General features: G+C 40.4%; 1 protein-coding gene across 3 annotated transcripts in view; it reads right to left on the bottom strand.

The window, feature by feature from the left end:
* The window catches only part of LOC127007623 (DNA primase small subunit-like), a 72,240-nt gene that overhangs the window by 5,275 nt on the left and 50,327 nt on the right, over window positions 1–16,638 (bottom strand). For all 3 annotated transcript variants that reach the window (XM_050878773.1, XM_050878774.1, XM_050878775.1), the window contains one exon: window positions 6,297–6,502. In XM_050878773.1, coding sequence (XP_050734730.1) covers window positions 6,297–6,502 — 206 coding nt within the window. The remainder of the gene's footprint in view (window positions 1–6,296; window positions 6,503–16,638) is intronic.

Here is a 16,638-nt window from a genome sequence, read left to right as displayed (position 1 = left end):
ACTAGTGTAATTGGTAAAATGTGTGAAAGAATTTAAAAAAACAGTGCGTTGAACATCTGGAAAGAGAAAATTAATAAATGAGAGCCAGTTTGGATTTAGGCAAGGAAAGTTGTGTGTCACAAATTTGATTTGTTTTTACTCGAGAATAATAGATATAGTACAAGAAAGAGATGGATGGATGGATTGTATATACCTAGACCTGAAAAAAGCTTTTGATAAAGTGCCACATAATAGACTAGTGTGGAAATTAAGTATAGAGGAGGACTGGGAGGTAGTATGAAAAAACTGGATGAGGGAGTATCTGGTAGGAAGAGAAATGAGAACAGTGGTAAGGGATGAAAAATCGGAATGGAGAGAAGTGACAAGTGAAGTGCCGCAGGGACCTGTACTCGCACCAATAATGTTCTTGATTTATATCAACGACACGCCAGAAAGAGTAAAAAGCTACATGATCATGTTTGAGAATGATGCAAAACTGCAAAGAAGGATAAGGACAGAGGAAGATTGTATGGGGTTGCAGGAGGATCTGAATGCAATATGTGAGTGGAGCAACAAATGGGAAATAGAATTCAATGCAAACAAATGTCACATATTGAGGATGGGGAAGGTAAAAATAGACCCCTTAAACAATATAAAATGGGTGAAAGGGACATAAGCGTGGTTAAGGAGGAGAAAGACCTGGGAGTGACAATTCACGATTCTTTAATGTCAGAAAAACACATCAACAGGATATTTGGTGATACATATAGACTATTGCAGAGTGTTAGATTTGCATTCCACTATATAGATACAGATATGATGACAAAGATAATAAAGGCAATAATTAGACCAAAGTTAGAATATGCAGCAGTGGTATGGTTCCCACACAAAAAAAAAGGATGTAAAGAAACTGGAAAGGATTCAGAGAATTGGAACAAAATCAGAGGACACGGCTCAAGGGCAATAAAAAGAGTACAAAAAAAACAGCCCACTACTCGAAGCTCCTATAAAAGATAAAAGAAGTGGCCAAAAGAGAGGTCAATTTCGGGTGGAGAGGTGTCTTGATACACTCTTCTTGAAGGAGGTAAAGTCATAGGCAGGAGGAAATACAGACGAAGGAAGGCTGTTCCAGAGTTTACCAGTGAAGGGGATGAAAAAATGGAGATGCTGGCTAACTCTTGCATAAGGGGTTTGGACAGTATAGGGGATGAGCATGAGTAGAAAGTCATGTGCAGCGGGGCTGTGGGAGGGAGGGAGGCATGCAGTTAGCAAGTTCAGAAGAGCAGTCAGCATGAAAATATCGATAGAAGATAGAAAGAGAGGCAACATGGCGGCGGAATTTAAGAGGTAAAAGACTATCAGTAAGAGGAGGAGAGCTGATGAGACGAAGAGCCTTAGACTCCACTTTGTCTAGGAGAGCTGTGTGAGTGGAGTCCCCCCACATGTGAGATGCATACTTCATACGAGGGCAGACAAGGCCCCTATGAATGGAAAGCATCTGTGCGGGGGAGAAGAACTGGCGGAGACGGTACAGAACGCCCAGCCTCGAGAAAGAGCTGATTTAGTAAGAGAAGAGATACAAAGTTTCCAGTTGAGATTTTGAGTTAAGGATAGACCAAGGATGTTTAGTGTTGAAGAAGGATGGCAACAAAAATGGTTCCAGAGCTGGAGGGATTGACATATGAAGAAAGATTAATGGAAATGGACCTACCAACACTAGAACAAAGAAGAGAAAGGGGAGACCTAATACAAATTTATAAATTATTGAGCAGAATGGAAGAAGTAGATAATGAGGAGTTACTACTAAAATAAGGAATAAACACCAGGAACACAAGAGGACACAGTAAAAAATTGAGGGAAGGAAGATGCCTGTGAGACATAAAGAAATATAGCTTCCCACAAAGAAATCTAGAGGTTTGGAACAGACTAAGTGAGGATGTAATATCGGCAAAGAGTGTGCAAAGCTTTAAGGAAAAGTTGGACAAATACAGATACAGAAACAGGACTAAATGGAAGGAGGAAACAGTTGTGGGTGTGGCATGCCTGTGTTTCCTCCATGCCAGTTCTCATTGTCACCACTGCGCGTGTGTGGCTAACCCACCCATCTTGACTCAGCCACATAAACACACGGATCGAATAACACACACACACACACACACACACACACCAGACTCATTAGGAACCATTGCAGTTGTTTCTGAAAAACAGAAACGACTTCACCATTACTTGAGTGTGTTAGAACGTATTTGGTGAGTGGCTCACATGAACCAAGCCTAGCTCCTGGCAAGAAGAGAGCAGTCGTCTTTAATACTGCTCTCTTCTTGCCATTGGGTATGTTTGGTTTGTGTGAACCACTCACCAAATAAGTTCTAACACACTCTAGGAAATGGCGAAGCCATTTTTGTTTGTGAGAAACATCTGCCATGGTTCATGATGAGTCTGGTGTGTGCGTGCGTGTGTGTGAGTGTGTGTGTGTGTGTCTTTGTTGTTACTTGATCCACGTGTTTATGTGGTCGGAGTCTAGAAGGGTGGGTTGGCCGCTCACGCACAGTGGTGACAATAAGAACTGGCACGGAAGAACCACGGACACGCCACACCCACAACAGCTTCTTCCTTCCATTTAACTGCAGAAACAAGTCCATAACTTGGGTATGACAGCACAAGCCACACCATGTCGAAACAGGGCAAGTGCTTTGTTTACGTTGTGTATGTGGATACGGGCAACCGACCTTGGCCGTGTGTGACGCACACTCAGAAAAGTTGGATTTGCCGGTTGCCCTAGCTGCCGCCAACGCGGTGGGAAGAAAAGGGCCCAGTGTGACATCAGGTTACGGACAACCGACAACTCGCTCCCGGATGGGCGCACGGGCGTTGCCAATAACTAGAACGGTTAGAGGAAAATGGCCAGTGTGACACCGCCTTAAGGCAGCGAGGCCGCTGACCGGGTGAGCGCCGGCGATGACGTCATCGGACTCCCAGCGAATCACAAGCATGTTTTCAGAGCTCAGCCAATTGTAAGGCTTCATCTGTATCTTTAAAACGACCCATTCTCTCTTCCTGTTTTCTTCCTTTTTCCAGGGTACGTATTTTGAGATAACAAGGGAGTATAGGAAGAAAAAACTGAGCTCCGGGGGGCAGCATGAGCCAATTATAGTGGCGCCACCATAAACAGTTGCCTGCGCCATGACGGGCTCGGGGCCGACCATCAGGCCCAGATGGATAGTCTACCAGCGCCTTAGCCCACATGTAAAAATAAAAAAATAAGAAATAAAAAAATAAGAAATCTTCACGGGTTGGAATAGATAAGCGCTTTTTCAGTGTTTTCAATACCTCGAGTTTAACACTATACCTTCGGAACAGAGCGAGCGCGAAACTCAAGAGGGTACTGTGGTGGGTTTTTTCGGTTCTCAAAGCAATGTACGGGTACAGAAATATTATGATAATGTGTAATACTTAATACTATGTTATTTCTTACGATAATGCGATAAAATGAAAATTGAAAAACTTTGAGCGCGTTTTTCTCGAAACTTTGTTTTGATGGGGATGCCCCTCTGTCTCTAAACGCCTCATATATAAAAGCAGGAAAAAGGAAGAACCCCTGAACTACAGACCAGTATCATTAACCCATCCGTGTAGTTTGTAAAATCTGCGAGAAAGTGATAAAGCAACAATGGACGAAATTTCTAGAATATATTATAATTACAGAAAAACAGTATGGCTTTAGAAACGGGCATCCATGTGTAACAAACTTACAGAGCTTTTACTTAAGAGTGACAGACATAATACAGGAGAGGGACGGATGGGTAGATTGCGTGTACTTGAACCTGACAAAGGCTTTTGACAAAGTTCCACACACAAGATTACTATGGAAGCTGAAAAATAAAGGAGATTTGAAAGGGAAAATGAAGTAGTGGATAGAAAGTTACTTAAGGGGAAGAGAGATAAGAACAGTGGTAAAGGACATGAAATCAGAATGGAGAATTGTAGATGGTAGAGTGCCTCAAGGATCGGTATTGGCACCAATACTTTTCCTGGTATATATAAATGATATGCCAGAGAAAGTAAGCAGTTATATGAGCCTGTTTGCAGACGATGCGAAACTGTTCAGACATATAAGAAACAGTAACGACTGTGAAATTCTGCAAGAGGACCTGAATAAGATTTGGGACTGGAGTATGAAATGGGAGATGGAGTTCAATGTGAAGAAATGTCATGTAATGGAAATGGGAAAGAGTGAAGAGAGACCAAAATGGACATATAGAATGGGAGATGGAGCAATATTAAAAAAAGTTCAAGAAGAGAGAGATCTGGGAGTGACAATACAGGATAACCAACAGCCTGAGAGTCATGTTAACCCGTACAGTGTTTAGTACGTACATATACGTATCTCTTAGGGAAGTGTTTAGTACGTATATATACGCAAGCTCTTTTGAGGGCTTATATGCCCTTTATTTTTGTTTGTGTAAGTAACATTATTCATTGACAGTAAAGAGGAATAATTTGACATGTCTTTGTATTTTTAAATGGATGTTAAAGGGCCTGTCTGTACATTTGTCCACATTCCAACAAAAATCAATATACAAGAAGGTAAGTTACTTTCTTCGAGGTAATTACTCCTTGCTTCTATAATCAGTAAGGCATGTGGAATTGTAAATTATGGTTCAGAGTAATTGGAAATGAAAACTTATCGTCGGAAGCTTCATAGTGTTTTGTTGAACTTTGTGAACTACGGTTGTAGTACAGACAGCCTTGAAGCGAGCGGTGCTGCCTGATGCGCATCCAATCATTTTCTTGTACTTATAATTCCTGTTTATTTTTTTAGGTTTTTGTGATGTAAAGAAGTACTTATACATTGCTCACGCTTTAGGGTAGTGAGAAGTGTTCATAATGGAAAGAATATAGGCTCAAAAAAAAATTAAAGATAAATTTCCCTTTCCTGGTATGACAACGTTACTCTGAGACGAAGAAAAATAAGACAACGAACAATCTAGGGTTCCATTCCTCGCATATAAATATATATATATATATATATATATATATATATATATATATATATATATATATATATATATATATATATATATATATATATATATATATATATCAAATAATTTTTATTTTTTTTTCATTTTTAGGGAAAAAAAAAAAAAAAAAAAAAAGTGGAACAAGGCATGACCCCTATCAATGACAAAAAACGACACTGTACGGGTTAATAGGATATTCAGTGATACATATAGAATGGTAAGAAATATAGGATTAGCACTCCACTACATGGATAAGGATATGATGAAAAAGATAATAACCACTATGATTAGACCAAAATTGGAATATGCGGAAACAGAAGAAACACAAAAAAAATAAAAAGAAAACAAAGGATGGCAACAAAAATGGTTCCAGAACTGGAGGGACTGTCATATGAAGAAAGGTTAAAGGAAATGGACCTACCAACACTGGAACAAAGAAGAGAAAGGGGAGACCTAATACAAATTTATAAACTGTTGATTGAAATGGAGGAAGTAGACAATGAAGAGTTACTAATAAGAGAAGGAAGAAACGTCAGCAACACACGAGGGCACAGTAAAAAGTTGAGGAAAGGAAGATGCTTGAGAGACATAAAGAAATATAGCTTCCCGCAAAGAAATATAGAGGTTTGGAACAGACTAACTGAGGATGTAATATTGACGAAGAGTGTGCACAACTTTAAGGAAAAGCTGGACAAATACAGATGTGGAGGCGGGACCACACGAGCATAAGCCCAGGCCCTGTAAAACTACAACTAGGTAAATACACACTCCACCCCACACTCATCTCATCTTGTGTATTTTCAGCCTTATTGCTGCCAACAAATGAATAAACCATTTATTATTATTATTATTACGTGGGTTCAAATCAGCCACTACCAGCCTGGAATAGATGGCGCCCCTATAAACACCTCCCTGTGCCAAGATGGACTTGGGTCGACCACCAGGCCCAACCAAGAAAGCCTACTAGTAGAGAGAAAAAAAAAAAAAAAAAAAAAAAAAGGCAGTTCTATAGGAGTAAGCCTCAAAACAATGGAAAAACGGTTTATCCAGCACAAGCTTTCCCCCGTTTGTGCCAGATAAACGAGGTTCTACTGTATAACATTCAAGCAAACTGAATGATAAACATGAATGTTAGGCAATGTTCTTCATCAACTTCATGGACCCTAAAATTTTAAAATGTAAAGGTTGTGATTTTCAATTAAAAAATTTTGTTGACGCCTAATTTTGGGCTAAGTGTTTTTAGGTTCAAGGGTCAAAAAATGTGCCAGCAAATACAGCATGTTTCATCCTTACTTGACAGAAGGGACGAGCAGAGGGTCAAACTCTTCTGCTTTGTGTGGGCTGAAGCAGACACACACACGGCCAGTCTTCGGGTGAATGCAGAAAGGAGACTTGAGCAAGTGGTTGAGGCCTTTGGATACATTGATGTCAAGGCGTGGATATGTATAATATAGGACGATCTCTGTCAAAAGGTTCTTCCGTATGCTCTTCTTATCACCCTGGAAGAAGAAGGTGGTAAATAAAAAAATCACACACACACAAACACACACACACACACACACACAGAAAAGATAGGAAAGAAGGAAAGGGAGGAGGATGATAAAGACGAAACAAAACTTGAAAGTGACTGAAGTGAGATATGGAAATGACTGTGTAGGTGATAGCTGTGCAGGTACTGGTAAAAGGTGGAGAGAAGAATAACATAATAACAGCCTATGTCCCCCCTAAAACCAAAAGTTGGAATGAAGAAGGATGTAACACTATGCTGAAAAATACAATACGGGCACTGACAGATGAAATAAGAAATAATAAAAAGGTAATATTAACAGGAGACTTCAATTGTAAAGAAGTGAAATGGGAAGATTTTGTAACGGAGGGTGGTGAAAATATTTGGAGAAGTAAACTATTGAAGCTGGTAACAGATAACCTGATGACGCAGTGGGTGTAAGGTGAAACAAGGTTGAGGGGATGACAAACCATCAAGACTTGACCTAATTTTCACACAAAACGTGGAATTGGATGAAGGAATCAGTCATGAGTGCCCCTTAGGAAAGAGCGACCATGAACTATTGGAGATGAAAACTTTGGAAGGATGCAAATATCAAGAAGAGGCTTATAAGGAAAAAAGGAAAAACTATGCTAAGGCAGATTACGTTGGACTCAAGACTTTCTTCAGTGGGGTAGACTGGACTGATATGAAGAGGAGTACTAATATTCAAGATAAATATGACACTTTTATGAATATTTACAACAGAGGAATAAAGATATATGTTTCATTCTACACAGTAAAAACTAAAGGAGAGAAAACATGGTTTGGATGGAGGTGTGAGACAGCAAGAAGAAATAGAAATAAGGCATGGAGGAATTAAAGAAAAGACCAAATAAGAACAATAGGGACAAATATAAAAAAACAATTTGTCTATATTCATTAAATTAAATAATAAAATTGTTTCAAATTCATTAAAAAGTAAAGAGATATAACCCCCCATGAGGTCGCGGGGTATTACAAACACATTTTTGTTTCTCATTGTAAAACTAACTATTACAACATAATATGATTGACAGAAATTAATCAACATCTATTTCTACTTGAAAATAGGTATACAGTCCATGAAAGTCTAGATCGAGATTGCCCATCAAACATAGCATCCACGTGTGGTTAGTTCCCTCAGTAGCTCAGAGAAAGTTACCGCCTGCACACTGCACAGCGAGTGAATCTATCAACCAACTCTTCTGTTTACATTTCAAAGTCACAGCTGCTGGGGGTAAGAGCACTGTAATTCTTCAACCAACAGTGGAACACTTTGAACACAGAGAAGGGCACAAAGCAACATACGGTATCATAGTTGCAGTATAATGTTTCATGCTAGTTAGGAATAATGATTGTGTGGGCAGGTTCACTGGGTTTTCGAAGCAGAGCGCTGTGCGGTTCAGTCGCCGGCCTCGGAGGTGAGGTTCATGCTGGGCGCGAGGAACGGGGGGAGAGAGGAAGCAGCAGTCGAGACCACAGCACCACCCAGTCCCGCCACCTGGGAAGCCACTGCCCGTCGCCCCCGCAGCTGTTGTTGTCCTACACCTCCTGTTAACCCTACCTGACTCATTAAACAACAAAAGCAAGATTTTGTCTCATTACTGCCTCAATAGTCATAATTGTAAGTAAGGTGGCCAAATCTAATACTGCATACATATTAAGTTCAGGGAAAATGTGGAGTATTTTTTTTTTCTTTTTTTCTAAATATATCTTGCCAAATTATAGGTGTGTCTTATACTGCGGTGCATCTTAGACGGTCACGCCACTGGTGGCAGACAGCGCGCGACAGCCCGATTTGTCTAGTATCGGCGACGAAATTCTAGTTTTGTCCGTTAATCGATGGGTGTGGGCACTTGTCAGAAACCACTTGTGACCGCTATTGCCAACAATCTACAACTGTCTGCTATTCGGTGCGACTGCCCCAAAAAAAAAAAAAAAAAAAAAAAAAAAAAAAAAAAAAGGGAACGGGAAAATCTGTTGCCGATGAACCGCAATAGTCAGTGACGTGGCGATTGTGATCAGCGACAAAAGGCGGCAGCCGGAGTTAGTCAGCAACAAACGGTCATACTAATCGGCGACCATATCCAATAGCCGCCGATATGTAGTTTAGAGAGCAAATTTAAACCTGTTGCAAGTTGTCGCCAAGTGTGGCCAGCATGCTGCAGGCTGTCGGCAGCATGTCGCCGGCTTGTTGCCACCCAATTTTCACAAGTCGGCAATGCTGCTATTGTCATGCCGCAGACACGTTGAAATTGTATCACCTACTGTCGCAGACTGTCCCAGACTGTCGCAGATTATGACCGGCGACAGTCGGTGATGGGACACAATACAAGTTTAATCCTGTTTTGGCCGCTGCCAGTTGCAGACAGTAGGCGGCTGTCGGAAACTTGCCGCCAGCTGTTTCAGACAACTGTCGCCAAGGGTCGGTGTCATGGTTGGTGCTGCGAGATGTCTGTGACAATTTTGCCTCAGCCAAAGAAATCGCCGATGACAATAATTGTTGCACACAGCCCGAGATAGGCCGAGACCATGCCGCCGACACCTTGCAACTTGTTCTGCAACATTCAAGACACTTTGCAACCTTAAAAATCAGTGGCTGTCGCAAGGTGTCTGCCGCCAGTGAGATGATCGTCTTATATGGCGGGAAATACAGTATGTTCACCCAGATGTTACGTAGTGTTGTTACGAGATCCCATCCACACTGGCGTTTTTGTTACACGATGAAGTTTCGTTTCGATGTTCTGTTCACATGAGTACCTAGCCTAACACGGCCTTGTTATGATACGGTGTTCTGTTCGCATGTGAGATGCTGGCCACATATTTCTGAACTGTACTCACCTGCGGCACCAGCGGCGAGAATGGTGGCGTGTAAGGCACTAATGTATATAATATCACGTTCATATGAATGTAGGAATGTAAGTGTCGAAACACAAGCTCTGTATCGCGCCACCGAATGTTTTGTGAAAGGTAAGCTGTTTATAGCCTTGGGAGAGAGTGGCGCCACATTAGGAATGTGCTGTAGTGGACACCGGCTTATTAGTGGTCATCAACGGCAAGAGCCAGGACTAGCAGCGGTGAAGGCAAATCAAGACAGGCAAGGCGAACAGCAAGACATGTGCCTCACAGGGTGTCGGCTTTTAAAGGCGACTCCTCACATTCACTGTAAATACGTGTAAGACTATAATATAATTAAAACTCAACGCACGTTTTTATAACCAGAGAGAAAAGACAGAAGTGAAGGCAGTCTGCTCAGCCATATCTACATCACTTCCAATTCACAACTTATGGTAAGGCCTGTTGTTACTTCACTAACTTCAATCAACTCTGAGGTGCAAGCTACTATGACTCCAGCCCAGACAGCGAGGTAACAGTGTGAGCCTGAATACCATTAACAAACAATACACATGTTACCCTAAACAGACATATAAACTATCTACCAAAAAGACTAACATAAATGGTGGCACGCGTGTAACGAACCAATCCAAAGTGTTATATCTCTCTCTCTAACATAATATAACAGTAAACATTGTGTGGGAGCAGAGAGGCGGTCTCTGTGCAAGCTATCAAAATGCTGACCAAGCGCGCGCAACCTTTCTGACCCCGTGAGTCGAGTCAGCCTTGCTACACCCCGCGAATGTCCCGTCCCGCACCACACCTCCACTACAATCATCACAAGGTGTTTCTTCACCTATTTGAGACACCTCTTCGTCTGCCTACGTCACAGCCTGTTGTGGGTGGTCACTATTCTTTGCCAGGCAACTCAGATCTTTGAGGGGGACTTTAGGTGGGTGTGATTTGCCCACCGTCAATCCCTGTCCGTTGCCAGGCAACAGACCCACTCACCCCTGCCTGTCTCCAGGGCAGCGAATGCGAGCCAGCCTGCCAAGGGTAGCTGAGTAGCTGAGTTGCAGTCTCCGGAATTATCTGGTATCAACACACGTAGCTTACACTACAATGATACGGTTTAAGTAATTACACCATGTGTACCAACATTTTAGGTGAATTACCGTATTTTGCAGCGTATAACGCACCCTTTTCATTTAAAAATGCCAGAAAGTTACTCCTGCCTTTTTCCGCCGTAATTTAGAAGTTTGCGTAGGGTTTTATGGGTCAGCGTGACTCCTAGGCTGCCACACAACTTTTCCGTGCCATTCTCATATGAGCGAAGCTCACTTCCTTCATATCACAACTAGGTAAATACAGGGAAGGGGAAAGGGAGGAGGAGAGGGACAAAGGGAGTGATAAAAAAAATACAGATGTAAGAAGGAAGAACAAGGAAAAGGAGTGGCAGAAACAGGGAGAGATAGAGAAGATGAAAACAAGAAAGGAGAAGGGTGTGGGGAGGGAGGGGCAGAAGGGAGAGTCAGGTCAGGGCTTCGGTAAGTACAGTCTCGATATGAAGTGATGTCGTCGTGTACGTTTATTTTCGATCAAGCAAGTATCGTTATATATTTTCAAGAGTACCATTATTTTCCTGTATCTTCATCATAACTTAAATAAATATATTTTACAAGCTAGAAAAAAATAGAAAAGAAATATTCCATGATGTCTTACGAAGACTTGTCGAAATATTTTGACACAAAATGTTTTCGTTCACCAAGGAACAAGTCAAATGAAGTCCAAATATCGACATATTACTCAAACAGAAAGTAAAATTATCTTTTCATGATCATTGTTGACAACAATAAATCTAACATATGCACAATATATAGGACATGCATAATTAGTCGATATCCTAAACTAGGATGGCGTAATTTATTTAATTTATACTCTCGTTTGATGATGACGTCATTGCCCGCGCACCATACCTATTATTCACCCCTGACTCACTCTTTGCCTTTTGTGGTCAACATAACGATAACAAAAGCTTTCCGTGGACTTCTAATGAATGATAGTGATCAAGGGAAGATGCTCACAGCCTATGACTACCATGGGATAGTCGGATGGAAAAATATGAATAAATAGCTTCAGAATAGTCGTGTTTTGTAACTCCAAGCTCACTCTTTGCCGCCGATCGCAAACATCATTGCCTTTCTTGGTCAATATAACGATGACAAAAGCTTCATGTAGACTTCTAATGCTTGGAGGTGATCAATGGAACATGTCCACAGCTTATAAGTGCCATAGAATAATCGAGGAAGGTGGGGAAATGAGAATATATGGCTTTGAAATGGAGGTTGTCGTGGTAGCGGGCGGGTAACCGCAGCGTTGCCAAATATTAGGCTATGGTCAAGTGTTCGAAGAGGTGTCCGTAATTTTGATAGTTCAGATATGGCAACCCTACCTATGAAGGCATTCTTCATTCATCATCATTACTGAGCAATGTTACTATATATTTCAGTACCCATGCTTATGATAAGAAGCCATCATAGTGATTAAAAGGTGTTTAATGTGAAACCTTATTATTTGATCGTTTCTTAATAAAAAAAACGCAAAGTAATGTCAGTAACTGTCCATTCGCTTCGTGCCATACTGTGCGTGTGTATCGCAACTGTATTAATAACTGCAGAAGACAGTTCATGGAATGAGCCAGAATATATATATATATATATATATATATATATGTATATATATATATATATATATATATATATATATATATATATATATATATATATATATATATATATATATATATATATATATATATATATATATATATATATATTTATATATATATATATATATATATATATATATATATATATATATATATATATATATATATATAAATCTGAACGACGTATAACAACTGTTTTGCAAAGATAAGCACACGACATGAGCTAAATCATTTCAAGGTTGTCTTCAGTACTGAAGACAACACATGACATTTGCAGTCGCATTTTTTAAAACAAATGAATGTACAATTGTAATTCAGGTACTACTACGTTATTTTACCGTGTTTTACATCACAACGTATTATAGATTATCATTAAAACGGAACATTATAACAACAACAATAAATACACATCACTTCCGTTACCTTCAAATGCTCCCGTACGAAACATTCTGAGAGCGGCGACATCACTTCATATCGCGACTGTACATGACCTGACTCCCTTCTGCCCCTCCCTTCCAACACCCTACTCATTTCCTCTTCTGTGTGTGTGTGTGTGTGTGTGTGTATGTGTGTGTGTATTTACCTAGTTGTATTTACCTAGTTGTATTTACCTAGTTGTAGTTTTACAGGGCCTGGGCTTATGCTCGTGGTCCCGTCTCCGTATCTGTCCAACTTTTCCTTTAAGTTTTGCACACTCTTCGCCGATACTACATCCTCACTTAGTCTGTTCCAAACTTCTATATTTCTTTGTGGGAAGCTATATTTCTTTATGTCTCTCAAACATTTTGCCTTCCTCAATTTTTTACTGTGTCCTCTTGTGTTCCTGGTGTTAATTCCTTCTCTTAGTAGTAACTCCTCATTATCTACTACTTCTTCCATTTTACTCAATAATTTAGAAGTTTATATTAGGTCTCCCCTTTCTCTTCTTTGTTCCAGTGTTGGAAGGTCCATTTCCTTTAATCTCGTCATATGTCAATCCATCCTGTTCTGGAACCATTTTTGTTGCCATCCTTTGTATTCTTTCTATTTTTTTTTATGTGTTTCTTCTTACGGGGAGACCACACCACCTCCACACATTCCAATTTTGGTCTAATCATAGTGGTTATTAACTATTTCATCATATCCTTATCCATGTAGTGGAATGCTAATCCCATATTTCTCACCATTTTATACGTATCACCGAATATCCTATTAACATGACTCTCAGGCTGTTGATTATCTTGTATTGTCACTCCCAGATCTCTCTCTTCTTGAACTTTCTTTAATATTTCTCCATCTCCCATTTTATATGTCCATTTTGGTCTCCCTTCACTCTTTCCCAGTTCCATTACATGACATTTTTTCACACTGAATTCCATCTCCCATTTCATACTCCATTCCCAAATCTTGTTCAGGTCATCTTGCAGAATTTCACAGTCTTTACTGTTTCTTATATGTCTTAGCAGTTTTGCATCTTCTGCAAACAGGCTCATATAACTGTTTACTCCCTCTGGCATATCATTTACACATACAGTACCCTCTCGAGTTTCACGCTTGCTTCATTCCGAAGGTATAGCGCTAAACCCGAGGATCACGAAACTCGGGGTATTGAAATCCATGAAAAAGCGGTTATTGGTTCCGACCCACAGAAAAAATGACTTTTTTTTACTTTACTCCCTTGTTATCTCAAATTTTTCGACTTTACCCCCTTGTTATCTCAAAATGCGTACCTTGGTAATAGGAAGAAATGGTCGTTTGAAGCCACAGTTAAAGGTGGCTGCCTTAGAATTGGCTGGCAATTCTGAAAACACGCTTGTGATCCACGTGGTGTCGTCTGCTAAAGTAAGGGCTGTCGCGGTCACCCGTGGGACAGTTGGACAAACCTATATTTTCTGGTAGTTTTCTGTGTGTTATGAAATAATATGCTAACTCTTTCTGTCATAAATCATTATATCACTAATATCATGATTGACTTTTCAATGCCTATTATACGTAAACCCGCCGCCGCAGCCACAAAATAGCTCTCAGAGGTTCAACTTGCTTACTGTTTCCATATTTCCCTCAACACTCACAAAGACCACAAGCAGACAAACTAGAACAAAACCAGGCAAATTAATACTTTTAATGCTGTGTGTTCCCACAACGCACATGCGTGGTGAACAGCAGAATGACTAATTTCAGCGGGGAGATATTTCTTGCAACACCGGCCAGTGTAGTGGACCTTCTTCTTCTTCTTTTGACCTGTAATGCTTTGTATCGCTTCTTAGGTCCTCCTTCTCCACACTTTTATACTTCACAACATGCACTTAGTTACTTAACAATGCGCACTTATACATTTTACCCTGAACTTAGGTGTTTTTTTGTCGTTTGCTTTCCCAGATTTTGCTTTTCTATGCCCTTTTGCAATTTTCCACTATTACTTTTCACCGTCACTGCCATGCATTACAGGTCAAAAGAAGAAGAAGAGGAAAACCACCAGGAGTTCTACAATTTTCAGACTGGAGAAAATTTTGGGGGGAGGATGTTGTTCCACAGCACGGTGTGTTCCCTTATCTTGTTAATCAAGTAGTAAGCAAAGCAGCTCTGCCAGTCCATTTTACGAGTCTCTTAGTGGGCCATTTTCCACTGCTCCTCACTCCTCAACCACAGCCGTTGCTGTTTGTTTACATACAGCTGCGCAGTACCCACGTACCCACGCTCGTACCCACAACCGTTTTCCATTCACACGTACAACCAACAACTCGCTCCTAGTTGGGCATTCGGGCAACCGCGGTTGCCCATACCCCCAACGGTTGGACACCGCCTTTTATGGCAGCACGCATGATGCCGACAGAAGGTAAACGTGACCCCTACATGTCAAAACAACGCGAAACTCGTGGCAGTAATGCGCGAAAGTTGGGATGGTAAGAATTTAGGATTAAGCGCTAAACTCGAGGATCGCAAAACTCGGATAGCGCGAAACTTGAGAGGGTACTGTACTAGGAAAAGTAATGGTGCCAATACCGATCCTTGAGGCACTCCACTATCTACAATTTTCCAATTTGATTTCATGTCCTTTACCACTGTTTTCATCTCTCTTCCCCTTAAGTAACTTTCCATCCAGTTTTTCATTTTCCCTTTCAATCCTTCTTTATTCTCCAGCTTACATAGTACAGGTAGCTCTCGATTTATGCGAGTTTGGTTTATGCGTTTTTTAAATAACGCGGGGTCCAAAATCAAAATAAATGTTTAATTTACACGTATTTTATGGAGTGGCCACCAGATGTCTCATGCAACTGGACTCACACAGCGCCGCTGCCACACAGCTGAGCTCAGTTCTTCCCGTGCACCACTTGAACAACAATACAGTACCCACGCTGCCACGCTACTCAACAACAACACCCTCGCTGCTGTGCTACCACGAGGGAAAGGGCAGCCAGAGGAGGAACCATGAGAGGGAGAGGAGTCAGAGTGATACAGTAGGCAATAAAGGTACAAATCTACCTCTTGTTTGATTTACATTGTTTTTGATTTACGCGACCTCTTCAACGACACAATACTCACGTAAATCGAGAGTTACCTGTAATCTTGTATGTGGAACTTTGTCAAATGCCTTCTTCAGGTCCAAGTAAATGCAATCAATCCATCCGTCCTTCTCCTGTATTATGTTTGTCACTCTTGAGTAAAAGCTCAATAAGTTTGTAACACATGAGCACCCTTTTCTAAATCCATATTGTTTACTTGTGATTATATTCTGCTCTTCTAGGAATCTCATCCATTGTTTCTTTATCACTTTCTCACATATTTTACATACAACACTGGTCAATGATATGGGTCTGTAGTTCAGGGATTCTTCCTTTTTTCCACTTTTGTATATGGGGATCACTTCAGCCCTCCGCCACTCCTTTGGTACTTTACCAGTTGTTATTGAGTATTTTATGATGGCCATACCATGGCGTTGCGACATACATTCACAAATTCACATGTACATTAAAATATACACATTACATACTGGTCCAACCAGATGATTTCTGCATTCTTTCAATATGTAACCTGAGACTCCATCCGGTCCTACTGCTTTCCTCTCTTCCAGCTCCTCCATCATTATATATATCTCCTCTTTAGTTACTATGATTTGTTCCATAAGAACATTTATCTTGTTATCTTGCACTTCGTTGAATTGTGATTCTTTTGTAAAAACTTGTTGGAACTTTTTGTTTAGTAGCTCAGTCATGTCTTTAGGATCTTCAATTATCATATTCCCATCACTCAATCTTTCTATTGCTTCCCTTGGTTTGATCTTTCCATTTATAAATCTATAAAACAGTTTAGGCTCTTCCTTGCACTTTTCTACAATATCCTTTTCATATCCCTTCTCTTCTTCTCTCCTTATTTTCATGTATTCATTTCTTGCTGTCTTAAAATCTTCTTTATTCCTTTGTTTTTTGGTTTGTTTTTTCAATGTCTTCCACGCTGTCTTTTTTTCTTTTGCCTGAACACATTTTGCATTGAACCAGTCCTTTTTCTTTTTTCTTTAGGTTTGTATTCTGGTACAAATTTCATAACTCCTGATTTATACGCCTCCA

This window comes from Eriocheir sinensis, chromosome 36 (genome assembly GCF_024679095.1).
Source record: "Eriocheir sinensis breed Jianghai 21 chromosome 36, ASM2467909v1, whole genome shotgun sequence".
NCBI lineage: Eukaryota > Metazoa > Arthropoda > Malacostraca > Decapoda > Varunidae > Eriocheir > Eriocheir sinensis.
Note: the sequence above shows the minus strand (reverse complement) of the source record. Positions and strands in the feature narration are given on the sequence as shown.